This window comes from Taudactylus pleione, unplaced genomic scaffold (genome assembly GCF_031769625.1).
Source record: "Taudactylus pleione unplaced genomic scaffold, aTauple2 ptg000053l, whole genome shotgun sequence".
Lineage (NCBI taxonomy): Eukaryota > Metazoa > Chordata > Amphibia > Anura > Myobatrachidae > Taudactylus > Taudactylus pleione.
This window is the reverse complement of record NW_028284455.1, coordinates 39,163,180-39,180,091: the sequence shown is the minus strand read 5'-3', so window position 1 is coordinate 39,180,091 and position 16,912 is coordinate 39,163,180. Positions and strand designations below refer to the sequence as shown.

Genomic DNA, 16,912 nt, shown 5'->3' with positions numbered 1-16,912 from the left:
GTGCCCCTTATGCAGTGCCCCCAGGAGTGGTGCCCCCTTATTAATCCCCCCAATAGTAGTGCCCCTTATGCAGTAGCCTCAGCAGTGTTGCCCCTTATGCAGTGCCCCCAGTAGTGGTAGCGCCTCTGCAGTGCCCACAGTGGTAGTGGCCCTTATGCAGAGCCCACAGTAGTGGTAGTGCCCTTTATGCAGTGCCCTCAGTAGTGCTAATGCACCTTATGCAGTGCCTCTTATGCAGAGCCCACAGTAGTGGTGCCCCTTATGCAAAGCCCCTCTAATGCAGTACCCCCAGGAGTGGTGCCACTTATGCAGTGCCCCTATGCAATGCCCCCATTAGTAATCCTCCTGTAATAGTGTCCCCAATAGTAGTGCCCCTAGTAGTAATGCCCTCTATAGTAGTGCCAGTAATAGAAGTGCCACCTGAGTAATGCCCCCAGTAGTGGTGCCCCCTGAGTAATGCCCTCAATAGTAATGCCCCCAGTTGTAGTGCCCCCTGAGTAATGCTCTCAATAGTCATGGCTCCTGAGTAATGCCCCCAGTAGTAGTGCCCCCAGTAGAAGTGCCCTCTGAGTAATCCCCTCAGTAGTAGTGCCCCCAGAATAATGTCCCCAATAGTAATGTCCCGAGTAATGCCCCCAGTAGTAGAGTCCCCAGAGTAATGCCCCGAGTAATGCCCCCAGTAGTAGTGCCCCCTGAGTAATGCCCCCAGTAGTAGTGCCCGCTGAGTAATGCCCCCAGTAGTAGTGCCCCCTGAGTAATGCCCCCTATAATGAAGCCGCTTAAACAAAACAAAACAAAAATAATACTTACATTAAGCCCCACTCCCGCCTGGCTGCTCCTCTGAACTATGGGGGAGAGTCATGATGTCTATCCCATAATGCACTGCGGGAGCCGGAAGCTGGAGCTCAAGAGTGAGCTCGAGCTGCTGCGGGGAAGGAGCCGGGCGCCCGCAGGTAACAAAATCTCAGTGAGTGCTCGGCAAAAGGAGCCTCCCTGCGGTGCTGGAGTCAGGTGGGTCGTGGAGGCGGAACTGGTTCAGTCTCCAAATAGAAGTGACAGAACGCAGTTCCGCCCCACTTTAACCCCTGGCCATAGCTAGGAGGAGTCAGACCAGCAGACATTTTCACTAGGTAAGTAGTTCCTTACTTACCTGCTACTGCATTCTAGTGTCATAAGACATCCTGATACTGCATTTCCTTATTTCTGAGGTAGAGTGTGGTTATAACGAAGGTGGCATCAACATATTGTTCTAAGCACGATACAAGGCGTTTACCCCCGCATCTTGGTTTTATAACATCCAGCCTACAGTTATTGCCCACGTGTCCTAGCCGGATATTAACCAAATACATTAACAGTATTTGGCCTGTTACGATTTTCCACATACAGGAACATTTCCTGCACCCATATCTGGAATAACTTTACATTGACGCTTTTTCACCAACACCCAGCCTCAAGTTATTGCCCACCTGTTACTAATATCTTCACTCCTATAGGAGTTTTTGTCCAGTATAAACATTTCTAAATCCTATTCATATACAGCATTGAAACCTCAGAAATTGATTATATATACATACAATTAATTAATCAATTCTTTTTGTCCACACATCTATATATCTCTATACCACAGGGCGCTTTCCTCCCTTTATTTGTATTTTTGCTATTTGGGGAAGTTTGGGACGCTTCCGGAGTGAGCAGCTAGTGGTAACAAATCTCTCTCTTCTGTGAGCGCTGTCTGCCCCTTTCTCGCAACTTCTCCCCTGGCCATAGCTGACAGCCTGGAAGCTACCTGTGCCCCGTCTTGCCTGACCTCCCACACAGAGCTTGCCGCGCATGACTTACCAATGCAGAAGGGAATCCCAGGGCGAATCACTGTGAAGCCCCATGATGAAGATGGCAGCAGTAGTGACCCCAGCTCACGCCACCTGTGTCAGGGCACGCCAAGACTGGATAACGACCCCAGAACTTATCAAACCAGACTGGAGACAATCCTCCAAGGTCTAGCTAGCGGATCCTCACTGGATGCTGAGGTGTGCCCAGGAAGAGGCGTGTGGCGATCTACACGGCTACCGCAGTGACTACCATGGAAGGTTTTCCCTGTGGATACTCAAGCTGCTGGAAACAACTGCGTGAGGAACAGAGCCCTCCAAATCCAGCGTCTACTAAGCCTCCCTGATGACAGTGGAGAGATGTGCCGAAAAGAAAGTAATGACTTTCCGTCACCAACACTTTGACAGACCCAGAGCCTTGGGAATCCAGAACTAAATCACATACAGAGTGGTGCACAGCAGCAATGAGGCGGAAAAGACAGTAGGTCCTATTCCTCAGGACAGCGCAAGTCTGCGCAAGGTCTTTCCTTTGTGAAATTGCTAATGGGGTGCTAAAATAAAATGTTTACAATTAAACACGAAATAATAGCTACCTACAAAGGCTGCATGGTAGCCCGACCAAAACGTGCTCTACTCTTCAGGAACTTAACTAAGATGGGAATAGTGGGATTGCAGGAGGAAGGAGCATAGGATTTAAAGCTACAGTTTTACTAAGTGCTAGCTCCAGCCCCAACCTACAATCCCCATGGTCCAGTGTTCCCCAGCCTTGCTGCAAGAGAAAAAGCAAATAGTGTGTTTATTAGATAACAAACTGCTACTTACCTCTGTAATATGGGGCAGGCAAGTGTTATCAGTCAGCAACCTTTTCACTTTAGGCAATGGTCTAATAATGGCATTATCTGCATCCCTGAAATACACATTTTATTACCTATTACTAAAGCATGCAAGTATGTTTGCACAGAATCATCTTTAATACTGTATAGGCAAATCAACATTAGATACATTAATTCATGGTAAAACAGTAGTGCAGAAAAACCCACGCTGCAAAGCAAGTTAATCAAATGGCCATCCATGGACGGCATGGATATTTGCATCACTTATTATTCCATGATATGAGCTTGTATAAGTAGTCAGGAAACATCAGCAAGAGCTTTTGGGGCACCTACCATTTCAGTGATAAACCACATTTATCTCCTAAGAGTCCCAGGCTGACTGAACAAAGGCCACTGGTAATGTTATCCCCTCAAAAATAAACCATCGGAAATTGACCTACAAACGTGTGTGAGGCTTATTAATACATTATACTGTTTGATAAAACCTAGATTAAAGCTCCATGAAAGACTCATTAACATGTTTAAAGTAAACATGGTACAGCTTATGTAACTATAAATGGAGAGTTCTGGTACTCTGTTTCCACCAGTATGTATATGAATACTTTCTAACAGACATCAGAAAATATAACAACAATCTTAAATTAGATAATTAATGAAACTATGGATTCTTTGAAGAAACTGAATAAAGCTGGAGGGCAAATAATTAAAGTAGCTTTTGCGTAACAGAATGGCGCATAACTTACTGCTAAAATGTAGAGGAGGAGCCAAAGTAGGTCAAGAAATTTGCACATAAGCATATGGCAGCATACAGTGAGATCTAGACAACTAAATTGCAACACCAAATAAGGAAAATATAAGAAGAAGGATGGGATCCCTTGGGTGGTTGGATAAATTGCAAGATTCATCCGATATTATTACCAGTTATTTATATAGCGCACACTTTGCAGAGAATAGTTGGCCATTCACATCAGTCCCTGCCCCAGTGGAGCTTACAATCTATATTCCCTACCACATGCTCACACACATACACACTAGGGTTAATTTTTTATGTTTGGAGCCAATTAACCTACCAGTATATTTTTGGAGTGTGGGAGGAAACCGGAGAACCTGGAGGAAACCCACGCAAACACAGGGAGAATAAACAAATTCCCCACAGTTAGAGCCGAGGTGGGAATCGAACCCACGACCTCAGTGCTGTGAGGCAGTAACTCTACCATTACACCGTCTGTGCTGCCCACACCGTCTGTACAGATTTGTCCTCATACATCTAGCCTCCTTACGCATTAAACAGCCCTTCTAGTCGCGCCATGCCGTGGTGTGACTCGGTAGCTCTAAACATCTTTTCGTCTGACTTTTTACCCTAAAATGCGTCTTATTCACACAACTATAAGAATGGCTAGCACAAGCAGCTTCTGCAGATTAAAATGATATGCAGCATGCCTATACTCTGTGTGCGACTGTGGGTGTATCTGCATGCGAAATGCTACGTTACGTTTGTCAGTGGCTGTAACACTGTAATGTAGCGATTTGCATGCAAATAACAGACATGCCACAAATTTTAATCAAGAGAAGCTGTTTGTGCTAACGATTCGCATCACTGTGCGAATAAGACGCATTTGAAGATAAAAAGTTGACGAAAAGACGCTCTACGCTACTGAGTCACACGGAGCTCCCGCATTGTGTAGCGCGACTTGGAGCGCAAGGAGGATAGATGTATGTGGACACATCTGTATCTCTTTGTATTGTACATGTTGTGAGTAAACTATAAAAAAGTGATTTGACATTCCTCAAAACAATGTCGAGCAATGGCTAAAGTTTTGCCACTAATGGGGAATGCTTTGTAATACCACATCTTGCCTTTTCCTTGAAAGCAGAAAACACCGCACTTTATTATAGAGTCACAAAAAACTCTATTAACATGCATATTCAGAATATTAAATTATAGATCACTTCAAATTGCTTACCGGCTGGGAAAGTATCCACACATGGTGATAAGCATATTTAAAATCAGTGTGGCCAAATCAGTTTCATTTAGGACAGATTGCCCACTTGCCAGCAAACACCATTTCAGTTGGGGTATGACTTGCAGCGGGCGCCAACCATCCATACCCTGGGCCCAACAGCGTGTTTTGGGACTTAATACTCCCTGGTCCCAGAATTCTTGCATCTGCCAAAATAGAGCACTTTGGATTTCTGAATTCATCATATACAAATGTGATATTTATAGTGTCACAGAGAAACCACTAGAGATGACTCGAGTGGGAAAGCTACTCTGAAGAAGTAAATATTAAATAAAATAGAATAAAACCTTTAGAAATCACACTCTAGTAGATGTTTAGAACATCCTACACTCAAAAGTCAATCATTTAACGTTTTATTCTGGAATCCACAGATATTACAGTAGCATAGACATTTTCTTTATAAAGTAATATCTTGCATATGATGGATTCTAATATTTTAAATAGTGAATATTGGAGAATTTGTGCACCAGCTATGTGCATGCTATATCTCGGTCAAAATTTATTGGGAATGGCAGTGGAAAATAGATAACCTTTTACTAATGGATAAAGTTGTTAAATTAGAAAAACTAAAATAGGGAAGCAAAAAGTATGAAAGCATGAATATATGCTGGACAATAGTGTAAAGTGTAATCAGAATAATATATGGGATGTAGTTCATATACTGTCTGTCGGGATGCAGGCGCCGGAGTCCCAACACAGTCAGAATCCTGAAGTCAGAATCCTGATGGTAAGTCTTGGGGTTAGGCACTAGGGGGATTGTTAGGATTTGGGGGGAAGGGTTAAGTTTAGGCTGCAGGGGGAAGGGTTAAGTTTAGGCTGCGGGGAGTGAGGGCTAGGTTTAGGGGTAGGGTTAGGATACGTACCTGCAGGTGTCGGTAACCTAACCCTGACGGGATGCCGGCGTCGGGAATCTGCCTGCCGGGATCCTAAGTGCGGCATCCCGTATCCATCCCTAATAAATAAACACACCGGACAAAATAATATGGAATGTGGAAAGACAAGGAGGTAAAAGTTCAACGAAGCAGAACGTGAACATGCGTGTAGATGGTGACACAAACTATTGGTTGATCATTGTGAATGTCTGAGGTATTGATACAATGCAATTTTTTTTAGATATTGTTTCTTTTTCAGGTAGAACCATGGGTCGTACACGTGACGTGACTGAGTGGCAAAAGGGAGCCATTGTTTTTGGCCGAGAGCATGGCCATAGCCTGGAGGAGGTGGTGGCGTTTGTTGGTGTGCCCTCGAAGACAGTGAGCAGTATCCATCTACAGTGGAAGAAGCATGCACACCAAGAATCTCAGCGGTGAAACATGACAAATCGGGATCGCAGGCATATAGGGTGCCTAGCAACCACCAATCAGTTCCAAATGCGTCAGGAAATAGTGCAACAATACAATGCCAAAAGAAACAGCGTCTGACATGGGCCAAACAGCATCGTCACTGTACCACTGAACAGTGGAGACGCATCATATGGTCTGAAGAATCCATATTTTGCTAATATTCCAATGACAGTCTCTCCAGAGTCATGTGGAGGGCTGGGCAAGCATTCCAACCAGACTGTGTCCAACGAGCAGTGCAGAAGTGTCATGTTTTGAGAGTTTATTTTGAGAGCTGGACTCTTGGTCGAGGTGTCCAATTGCATGAAAGCGGTGAACTATGTGACATTGTTGGATCATGCAGTTTTGACATTTGTCTAGTTTCTGAAAGACGAAGACCATCTCGTGGATCCACTGTTTCAGGATAACTGTACTGTCCATCGTGCTAGGATTGTGCAGGATTGGATTGCAGAGCATCAGACTGACGTGCCACATCTCATGTGGCCCTCCAAGTCGCCAGATTTCAATGTTATTGAGAAAATTTGAGACATGTTGGAACGGGCTGTGATGAAGAAATACAAACACCCTCCGAATTTGGCTGCATTGAAGGACCACTTGTTAATGGAATGGGCGCAATGCGATATGAATGTGATCCAGAGTCATATTGACAGCATGCCTCGGAAAATCTGAGCTGTCATTAAAGCAGATGTAACGCCATATAAACGTCGAATGCGCGCATTCCATATTATTTTGTCCGGGGTGTTTATGTTTACCTTACTATTAGGTAAATAGAACTTTAGAAAGCAGAAATCACAGTTGCAAAATACTGATGTTGCCACTGTTTAATGTAAAAATGAACAAAAGTTTACCGCGTGTTTAATCACTTAACTGGCGTGGTTGCATGTGACACGAAGGTCACATCACATGCAACTGCACCGTCCTGCTGTGTGCCCTGGTTTTTGCAGAGGAGATCCATCTGCGCAAGTGTAGAAGAATCTCCTCTGACTGCCAGGACCCGCCTGGAGTGATGTGGTGTTCAGAGGTCAGCTGCAGCAGGGGGGACGGATCATCAGACCCCCATGGCACACATTCAGCTGCACTCTGCGTGTGGTGGACGGGGGAGGGGGAGAAGCAAAATAAAGTAACAATGCTGGAGGATGGGCAGGTAAATTAATAATAAAAAAACAGCCAGAGGGGAGGAGGAAGATTAGGGGTGCAAAAAATAGACTTTTTACAAGGGGGAGGGTATGATTTATAAAACAGGGATTCTTTCACTAGAAAGGGGGTGTGGGGTACTGTTATTAGGATTTATAACCGAGGGAGTGGGAAGTAATTTTACAATTGGGGCATATGTACACGGGGAGGTGCGAGACACCTCCTTGGCACATTTTTTTTTTCAATAAAATATTTAAATATACTTTTAAAAATATTTTAAACTGTAAGTCGGTCTGGCAGCTATGATTTAAAGCATACCTCAACAAAGCTATAAGGACCACGTCTTTCTTTATCAGCATTGCCAAAATACCATTCTTTCTCACTCTCTCTCTTCATATCAGGAGCTGCTTCAATAACATTGCTCTGGTAAAAGAACACAACAGACATTATTGAGATGTTGCCTATATCACAAAATAATACAGCAAGTTTTTATCACAATTAATAATTGACTATATGTGTATATGTACACATTACTAATATAAATCTGAGTGCAGTGTCAACGACTTGTATAACTTCATAAGCACAATTGCAAGAAGATCGTTATTAACGTTTGTTTTTTTATCATTAATATCACAATATTCTCGGTCGGTTCAGCTCAGACATTGAAGACAGATGCAGGTTCTTGATCACAATTAGAGTACTTTATAATTATCAATATCGGTGGGTATTTCCCCACTCACTACATACTTAAAGCCTCATAATTGCTTTCTGAGAACAGAAGGAGGTTTGTGGAAACATCTCCCGGAGTGGCAAGATCACGCCTAGATTTACTACCACCTACGTCTCCCCCCCCCCCCCCCCAAGGGCACAGAAATGGCAAACCATGGGGTGACACAAAAGAAATAAAAAAAAGTTGACTGAGCACTCTCAGTGTAGCAGTCACCTGCTAGTTCAGAGCCAGAGGTGTATAGATGCCGAGACATTTCAGAGAGCTTTTAAGACTTTTCAGGCTGCCAGCTAATTGACTTACTGATTGTTTCTCTAGTTGAAGTAGATTTATTTTCTCCTTATCTATCCTATAAGTCAATACTACAGAAGTACCAAGATTTTACGTTCCTGGCTAAGATGTTAGACTGATCTGTGCGGTCGCTCAAGGTTCATGAATTTGGAATTTGTGTTAATGTTATTGTAAAAACGGTGAATTAAGTGATTATTGTTTAACGGACGAGTTATCTGATCAATTCACAGAGACTTGTAGGCACATAGACTATACTTTATTATTAAATTGGCCCAATGTGGCCAAGTTGGAAACCTTTTTAAGGGCTCAGTCCTAAGTCTTAGGTAACTTAGGACAACTGTGAGCCCTAGGATGAGTATTGATAGGGTCACAGATTGTGACTCATTACTCTTTTTGATCCGTTACTCCAATTTCACTATCCCACTATCTATTCCCATGCATATATAGTTACCACCCCAATCGTTTCGTTAGGTTCTCATATGATGTACATGCTTTACAAGGCAGGCAGTTAGACCCAGCTGAGTAGCTTGGGTTTCCATATATACCCTTGTTTCTTTGTCAGCGCCTATACCACCACTAATTTACCCAGAGGAAAGGGTGGCCCAGAAGCTTATCCTCTGCATAGGTCCTGCTGTTTTATATCACTGCCTTGGGTTATGTGTCTATAAATCTTTAAATTAATTCACAAAAATGAAACTAATATTCTTAACCATTGTCACTGTTTATAAATTTTTCAATAAAAAAAAAAAATTGTGCAGTCAAAATAACGGATAATTTCTGTCAAGCACTCCCTAGCATGTGTGCCTCACATTTAGTTGCATGTGACTTCTTTTTTAACAGTACACTCAACTATTATTTTGAGTTACAAATAAAAGTTTGAAGTACCCTCTGACTCTGTCTGAAGTATACTTTGTCGAACTCATGTACCTTTAATTCAGAAACACAAGTAATGACTAAAATATTCTGACGCAATAATCAAAAAAGTGGCACTTGTCCCACCAAAACTGTACAACTTACCTGAAGTGGAACCGTGGCTCGGCTGGTGTGAAGATGTGCTAAGGTGAGGAGATCAACCAGGATCCTAACTCCATTGGAGTCCATAACATCTTTCACATTTTTCTAGTAAAAGGAAAAACCCCAAAATATGAAATATTGCACCATTCCCATACCCTGTATACTAATGTATAGAAAGATTTTACAGTATGAAGATTTTATTTTATTAGAATGACAAAAAAGACATAAGCCAACTTACCTTATTAAGAATCAGCTTGTTTAAAAATAAGATGAGCCTGTCCCTTTCCAGTCTGTCAGTGCACTGCATATAGGAAAATTGGTAACACAATTACATTTGAAATTACTAGAGAAATATATTACACAATGGTAGATATGTAAATAACAAATAAAAATACAGTGCTTCCTCTCTACGACACCACTTGTACCACAGGCAAAAAGTGTTCAATACCAAGTGTGGGATGACAAATACAGTTGAATGCATTTATGTTAAGAGAATATATGGGGAGACATTAATATAGTCTACCCTTTGGAAAATAGGATGCAATTATCCATACAGAGTATTCATACCCTCTCAAGCATTCCAATAATGTACTTGGTATCTGCAAATGGTCCTATTTCTTCATGGCACCTTCCATACACAATGGCGAGGGCTTGTAAACAAAGACACTTCATGTTCACTTTGGGAGTGAGGAGGAAGCGGTGGTAAAGCTCATTGAAAAATTCATGCCTACAGGAAAAACATGGAAACTACTTTTATATACACTCTAGGATCAGAACAAATGGACGTAAATGTTATTTGATGAATGGTTTCTTACGAGTGCTTTATAACGCTGCTATCTTCATTTTCATCTTCCTCCAAAAGCAACCGTAGGTAGTAGTCTCCTATTTTGATCTCATCGGCCAGACACTCGTATTTCACCTTGAGAAAACGAAAGTGTATGCAAGATCAAAATAAGGGGATAATAAGACTATACACATAGACTTCCACTCCGTAAGCATATTACACTACACAGTCTAGAGACAGATTAATCTTTATACATTGGTTAGCAAAAGTATATAACTACCAAAAAAGTCAACAGATACAGATGTGTCTGCATTACAAATGACACATGCATAGATTGTTCCAGGCAGTAATTTTATTGTGTACCTGTAGGCTCTTAAAGTAAACTTTCAAACTCAAAATTCATTATTTGTCTGTAGATTATTATTTTTTTTAAATTAAAAACTGAAAAATGCTGCTTGCATACTGTAAGTATTGCACTCTAGAGACTAGTACTTGACAGAGCCACCTCTAACTAACATCTTTAAGTGTGTTGGAATAAGTTTCTATCAGGTAACGTTGGGATAAGTTCCTTTCAGATTAGCTCAAGGTTTTTTGGATGATGCTTATGAACTTCAATTTTAAAATAGTGCCACTGATTCTCAATTGGATCGAGATCTGGACATGCCTTGGCTATTGTAGAACATTAACTTTTTTTTTGGCTTTGTGCTTGGTATTGTTTTCCCGATGAAAGGTGATCCTTCTCCCAAGCTTTTTAGCAGACTAAAGCATGTTATCTTGCAGCATCTCCCTGTGTTTTGTACCAAACAATGGTCTTTTAAATTTAACAAGATGTCCAGTCTCCACTGGGGACTTCCTTCTGTCAACCATTGGGTACCCCATACTTCTAAGTGCCAGGATGGGGGAGATAGGACACGAAGGGGGAAATGCATCAGACCTTCTAATGAGTGTACAAGTGAAAAAGTTGACTATTGCAACAACTCAGCTACTAGCTTTATTAAGTACATTCTATAAAATAAAAGAAAGAAGCTGATTGGTTGCTATCACCAACTTCTCCACTCTTTAGAAGGCTTCAAACATCTCCCTTTAACTGTCCTGGCCCATGTCCTGGCTCTTTTCAGTAGTGCAGTTACCTAAGCCACATCCATCAATGGCATTATCACGTACCAGCTACTACTGCTTTTAAATGCATATGCGGAGGATGGGTCCCACACTTCCTTAACAGTGAATGGATAAAAATATGAGATATGGTAAGAACTTACCTTTGTTATCTCTATTTCTACGAAGTCCATAGGGTTCCACAGGATACCTTGGGGTATAGGTGATGATGTCAGGCATCGGGCACCATAGAGTTAAGTTTTCAGCCTCCCAGGATGCACTAGGGTCCCCCTCCTATACCCCGCCCCCGAGCCAAGGCATCTCAGTTACGTACCAAGCCAGAGGCCGGAGGAGGTGAAGAAAGAGAGAAAAAAGATCTGGACACACACAAGAATCACATTCTCACCAGAGGGAGACGGAAAAACCGGTGACCAGAGCAAAGCCCATCTATGGACTTCGTAGAAATAGAGGTAACAAAGGTAAGTTCTTACCATACCTCATATTTTCTACTTCAGGGTCCATAGGGTATCCACAGGATACCTTGGGGATGTCCCAAAGCAGTACCCTTTAAGGGTGGGGACGCTCCTGCGCTGAAAGGAGAATCCGCCGCCCGAAGGAAGCATCCTGAGAGGCAAAGGTGTCAAACGCGTAATACCTCACAAAGGTATGGACAGAGGACCACGTGGCCGCCTTGCAGATCTGGACTGCAGAGGCACCACGTTGAGCTGCCCACGAAGGACCCACAGACCTAGTGGAATGAGCCTTTACAGGAGGAGGAACCGGCAGGCCTTCATGAAGATAAGCTTCTGAAATCGCCATACGGATCCAGGCTGCCAAAGTTTGCTTTGAAGCAGGCCAACCCTTTTTATGGAAACCATAGAGGACAAACAAGGTGTCCGACTTCCTAAACGAAGAAGTGCGGTCAACATAAGTCCTTAAGGCCCGCACAACATCCAAAGTGGCCTCACCCACTGAAAGGCCAGGTGAGTTAAAAGCCGGTACAACTATTTCCTCGTTAACATGAAACTGGGAAACAACTTTGGGAAGAAATTCAGGACGAGTGCGCAGCACTGCCCTGTTCCCATGAAAAATCAAGAAAGGGGGTCTACAAGAGAGAGCCCCTAAATCAGAAACACGTCTGGCCGAAGCTATGGCCAGAATGAAAACAGTCTTAGCTGTTAGCCATTTAAGATCCACTGAGCCCAGTGGTTCAAACGGCGGTCCCTGGAGAGCCCTCAGGACCACAGCCAAATCCCAAGGCGCCACAGGTGGAACAAATGGCGGCTGAATTCGCAGAACACCTTGCATAAAGGTGCGCACATCAGGGATTGTAGCAATCCTACGATGAAACCAGACAGACAGGGCAGAAACCTGCACCTTCAAAGAAGCAAGGCAAAGCCCATGGTCTAGTCCCGCTTGTAGGAAGGCTAGCACTCTAGACAGACGAAACTCCCGAGGTGCATAACCTCTCGGTCGACACCACTGGAAGAACGTATGCCACACGCGATGGTATATTCTCGCGGAAGACGGTTTCCGAGCTCTTAGCATGGTTCGCACTACAGAGCTGGACCTTAACATGGCCGTTTCAACAGCCACGCCGTCAAAGACAGCAGAGTCAGGTCCGGGTGAAGACAAGGACCCTGTGACAGAAGGTCCGGTCGTAGCGGCAACTGCAGAGGACTGTCCATGGACAGACCCTGAAGGTCTGAGAACCAGGGCCGTCTGGGCCATGCGGGAGCTATCAACATGAGCGTACCTCCTTCCTGTTTGAATTTCCGGATTACCCGCGGAAGAAGGTAAAACGGAGGAAACAGATAAGCGAACCGGAACGTCCACCGGACGGACAGAGCATCCACCAGAGACGCCTCTTCGTCTCTTGTGCGAGACCCGAACACCGGCAACTTGTTGTTGTGCCGGGACGCCATGAGGTCGATCTCTGGAAGACCCCACCTGTCCACCAGCAGTTGAAAAATGTCCGGGTGCAGGGACCATTCCCCCGGATGAACGTCTTGGCGACTGAGAAAGTCCGCCTCTCAGTTTAGCACTCCCGGGATGAAGACTGCTGATATGGCCGGGAGATTGCGCTCCGCCCATACCAGGATTCGTAACACCTCTACGAGAGCCGCCCGACTTCGGGTTCCTCCTTGCCGAGTAATGTAGGCCACGGTGGTAGCGTTGTCCGACTGGACCTGCACTGGGTGACCTTGGAGAACCCGATGTGCTATTGGAAGCTCTGTTTCTGTCTGAGTCCACCTGCCCTGGAACAAGTGTGGACCCGAGACTGCTCCCCAGCCCCGAAGACTGGCGTCCGTTGTTAACAGGACCCAATTCGCCACCCAGAACGGACGACCCTTGTTGAGATGGTTCGTCTGCAACCTCCAGGCTAGGGACAGGCAAACCTCCGGAGTGAGCACCATCGTCTGGGACTTTAGACTCTGAGGCAGTCCATTCCATTTGGACAGGATCAGGTGCTGCAGTGGTCTGGAGTGAAACTGGGCATATTCCACCATGTCGAATACGGACACCATGGAGCCCAGTAACCTCATCGCCGAGTGCAGAGACACCCGGCGGCTCTGTAGACAACGGACTTTAGGCAGATCTCCACCTTGCGGTCCGTAGCATCCTTTAGGGAAGACATGGATGGCATGGGCAATGTGGCACTACGGACTAGGCGTGTCACATGAGAATCCACCTGTGGAGGGGATTCCCACTTAGAAAAATAATTATCCGCAAACGCCTCTGCGGCTGGTACCGTTTGCCAGGCTGTTTCCACGCCTCATCTAAATGGTCCACCAATTGACCTGAAAGAGGAAATACTGTGGCGTCACCCTTAATATTCTTAAAAAAGGCATATTTAGATTTGGACACCGGAGGATCTTCGTCCTCAATCACCAAAGCTGTGCGGACTGCCCGAATAAGTCCAGGAATATACACCTTGGACCTAGCGTCCGTTTCTTTAGTACGGAGAGGTTCCTGGTCCGAAAGATCCAGAATCTCCCCATCATCAGACGTCACGTCGTCATCCTCATAAGGAGCAGACAGAGACGCCACCGGCCGCTTATGTGGCCGTAACACAGACTCCCCTTGTAACACATCCGACAAGTGCTGGACAGAACTAGTCAGGGAATTAACCCACGCAGGCTCCTGAGAGACCTGGGGAGGGGAAATAGGGAGACTGTGGGGTACCATCAATTGTCTTGGGAAACCCTGAATGGGTGACGATCCAACGGATTGCTGGGACAGTCCCATCTGTGAGAACGCAGGCTGCGGAGCTAACTGGCCCACCAGGGTAGTAAGCGCCTTAGCGAAACAACCCCAGGGCGGCTCCTGCACCGGTGCTGTGACAGTAATTGGCCGCGCCAATAAATAACATAGCCGGCATAGCCCCTCCGCGCTACCCTCCCCCTCCGCTATAGGTACTTTACACGTAGTACACTGAAGCTGGAGAGGAAAGTCACTCTCAGACATGATGGTAAGTATGTGACCCCTCTCACCAATACTTGCTAGTATAGCGAGAGACCACCCTGCAAGCACCGCACCGCAAGGGCTTTAGCAGAAAGAACAGGGACAGTGATAAGGCTGACAGTAAGAAATGAAAAGTACAGGCAGCAGCGCTAGCACAGTCACATACAATGCACAGAAAAACTAATTCCTGTACCGAAGCGCTGATACTCAACTACACAGACAGAGAGTCTGGTAGGACACAGCGCTGCATACACAGACCTGACCACAGCGGAGGAGAGGTATGCGGGGGGACCCAGACCACGATGCCTCCGATCATAGGATTCCAGCAGCGTTCACCATACGTTCTGAAGATGGCCACCGAGGAGCATAGAGGAGGCTGGCCTGGGGGAGGAGCGCTGCCACAGGGCCAGTCGGCGTGTGCAGAGAGGGCTGTGTGCAGCAGGGGAGGCGCCGCCTGTGAGACAGGGAAGGCGCGCTCCCCTGGCATGCATTTAACCCCTGGGACGCCGCAGCGCCACCACTCTGCCGCGGTCCGCTGTCCCAGAGGGGTAGTTGAAGCACAGGTTAATATCTGGCTCCACGCTGCAGCCAGTCCCCAGGGAGCCCCCTGCCTGGGAACTTAGGGCCATGTTCAGCAGGGTCCCACCGCGGGACCCCCGCTGCTTACCTGTAATCCCCCTTAAATCCGGCCATGGCCCAGAACATCTGGGGTCACCGCTAGCTGTGACCCCAGATGCTTACCAGCATCCCCGGATCGGTACCGGTGTTCTGGTACCGGCAGGGGTGTAGGGAAGTCAGCATGGACGTCAGTACTGACAGTCCATGCTGTACTTCCAGATGTGCAGCCACAGCTGCAAAGAAGAAAACTTCAGGGGCTCTTCTAAGCCCCCTTCTAGCAGGTGCATCCGACTCCGGCCGGGCACCACACGAAACTGAGATGCCTTGGCTCGGGGGCGGGGTATAGGAGGGGGACCCTAGTGCATCCTGGGAGGCTGAAAGCTTAACTCTATGGTGCCCGATGCCTGACGTCATCACCTATACCCCAAGGTATCCTATGGATACCCTATGGACCCTGAAGTAGAAAAAAAAAAAACAATCCAACAAGTCAATATATTTCCCTAAAGTTTATTCATAAATATATGTAAAAAATGTGCAACTCGTTGACTAATTGCATATTTTAGTTTGCATGTGCAATCAGTGAATACATTTCAAAATCTGCTCATTGTTGTCCTTTGCTGATATCATACACGTATTAACATGCACTAATCCATTTGCAGTGGCATGAATCCTTTTATAGCAAAAGTATGTACAGATTGTGTACACAGATAGGACTAAGATAAGACTAAGATACCTCAAACTCATGATGGTTCCAAGAGATCACTGTTGAGCTTCCAAGCTCCCGATCTATATTAAACGCTCTCATTTCAGCTTCAAGTGTATCTCTCAACTCTTCCCTGGTTTTAAAATTCCATATCAAGTTTGATCGGGCATGATCCTGATGAAATCTAAAAGGTAAAACACTACTTCAACACATAAATCAGATGTATATTTCCCATTACAAACAATATTGTTAAGTAGTAACTGAGAAAAATAGAAGAGTACAATTAATGTTGCATATTTTACCTGTAGTAGAAAAGTTCCCAGTTGGACTCAATTTTTATTCGTTGACGTCTTTTTCGAAGAATGACAGGTTTTTGGTTTACATTCTGAAATAAAAAAAGCAAGCTCTAGCTTCAGACATGTTTTCAGTGCAGCTATCAGGCCATATATTATATAAAATATACATACATTCATGAACACACTGATCAGCCATCACATTAAAACCACCTGTCTAATATTGCCGACAAAACAACTCTCTCACAAAGACCTTAGCAGCAAGATCCTTTAATACCCCTTTTTCACTGACTTGAAAATCCAAGGTTACTGCACATGAACACGCAACAACCCGGGATTTTTGTCAGTGGAAACGTCTCCACCCGGGTCCAGTTGCCCGGGAATCCTTACCGGGTACCTAGAAGGGTTTTACACGGGAAGGACCTTGGTGTGCTACAGTGGAAAGGGGTAACCCAAGTCATTTGACTAGTTCAAGTTTACAGCAAGGGGGAAAGTGGAATTCCGGAGCAAGGAGATGTTGTCATCTCCAAGTGGTGGAACTACATCCATGTGTTGTGTGAATAACCCGGATCGATGCCGTGGTTGAAAAGGGTCTGTCCCGGGTCTGACCCAGTTTGGAACAGTGTTCTAAATCCCGGGTCAGACCCAGGACTTTGGTGGAAAAGCGTTATAAGTTGCAAGTTGGGTCCTCCAGGTCTCGGACTTGTTTTTTCAGCACATCCCACAGATGCTCGATTGGATTGACATCTGGGGAATTTGGAGACCAAT

The 16,912-nt window shown here is 45.1% G+C and overlaps 1 protein-coding gene across 4 annotated transcripts in view; it reads right to left on the bottom strand.

Annotated features, from left to right (window-relative positions):
- DNAJC13 (DnaJ heat shock protein family (Hsp40) member C13) overlaps nt 1–16,912 on the bottom strand; it is a 232,834-nt gene that overhangs the window by 71,830 nt on the left and 144,092 nt on the right. For all 4 annotated transcript variants that reach the window (XR_015875677.1, XM_088462805.1, XM_088462806.1 and 1 more), the window contains 9 exons: nt 16,154–16,236; nt 15,882–16,035; nt 10,002–10,105; nt 9,754–9,913; nt 9,425–9,487; nt 9,190–9,291; nt 7,473–7,577; nt 4,624–4,826; nt 2,649–2,733 (listed from right to left, as the gene is read on the bottom strand). Coding sequence is in view for 3 of the 4 variants with exons in the window: in XM_088462805.1 (XP_088318931.1) it covers nt 2,649–2,733; nt 4,624–4,826; nt 7,473–7,577; nt 9,190–9,291; nt 9,425–9,487; nt 9,754–9,913; nt 10,002–10,105; nt 15,882–16,035; nt 16,154–16,236 (1,059 nt within the window). In the remaining variant the exon portion in view is untranslated. The remainder of the gene's footprint in view (nt 1–2,648; nt 2,734–4,623; nt 4,827–7,472; nt 7,578–9,189; nt 9,292–9,424; nt 9,488–9,753; nt 9,914–10,001; nt 10,106–15,881; nt 16,036–16,153; nt 16,237–16,912) is intronic.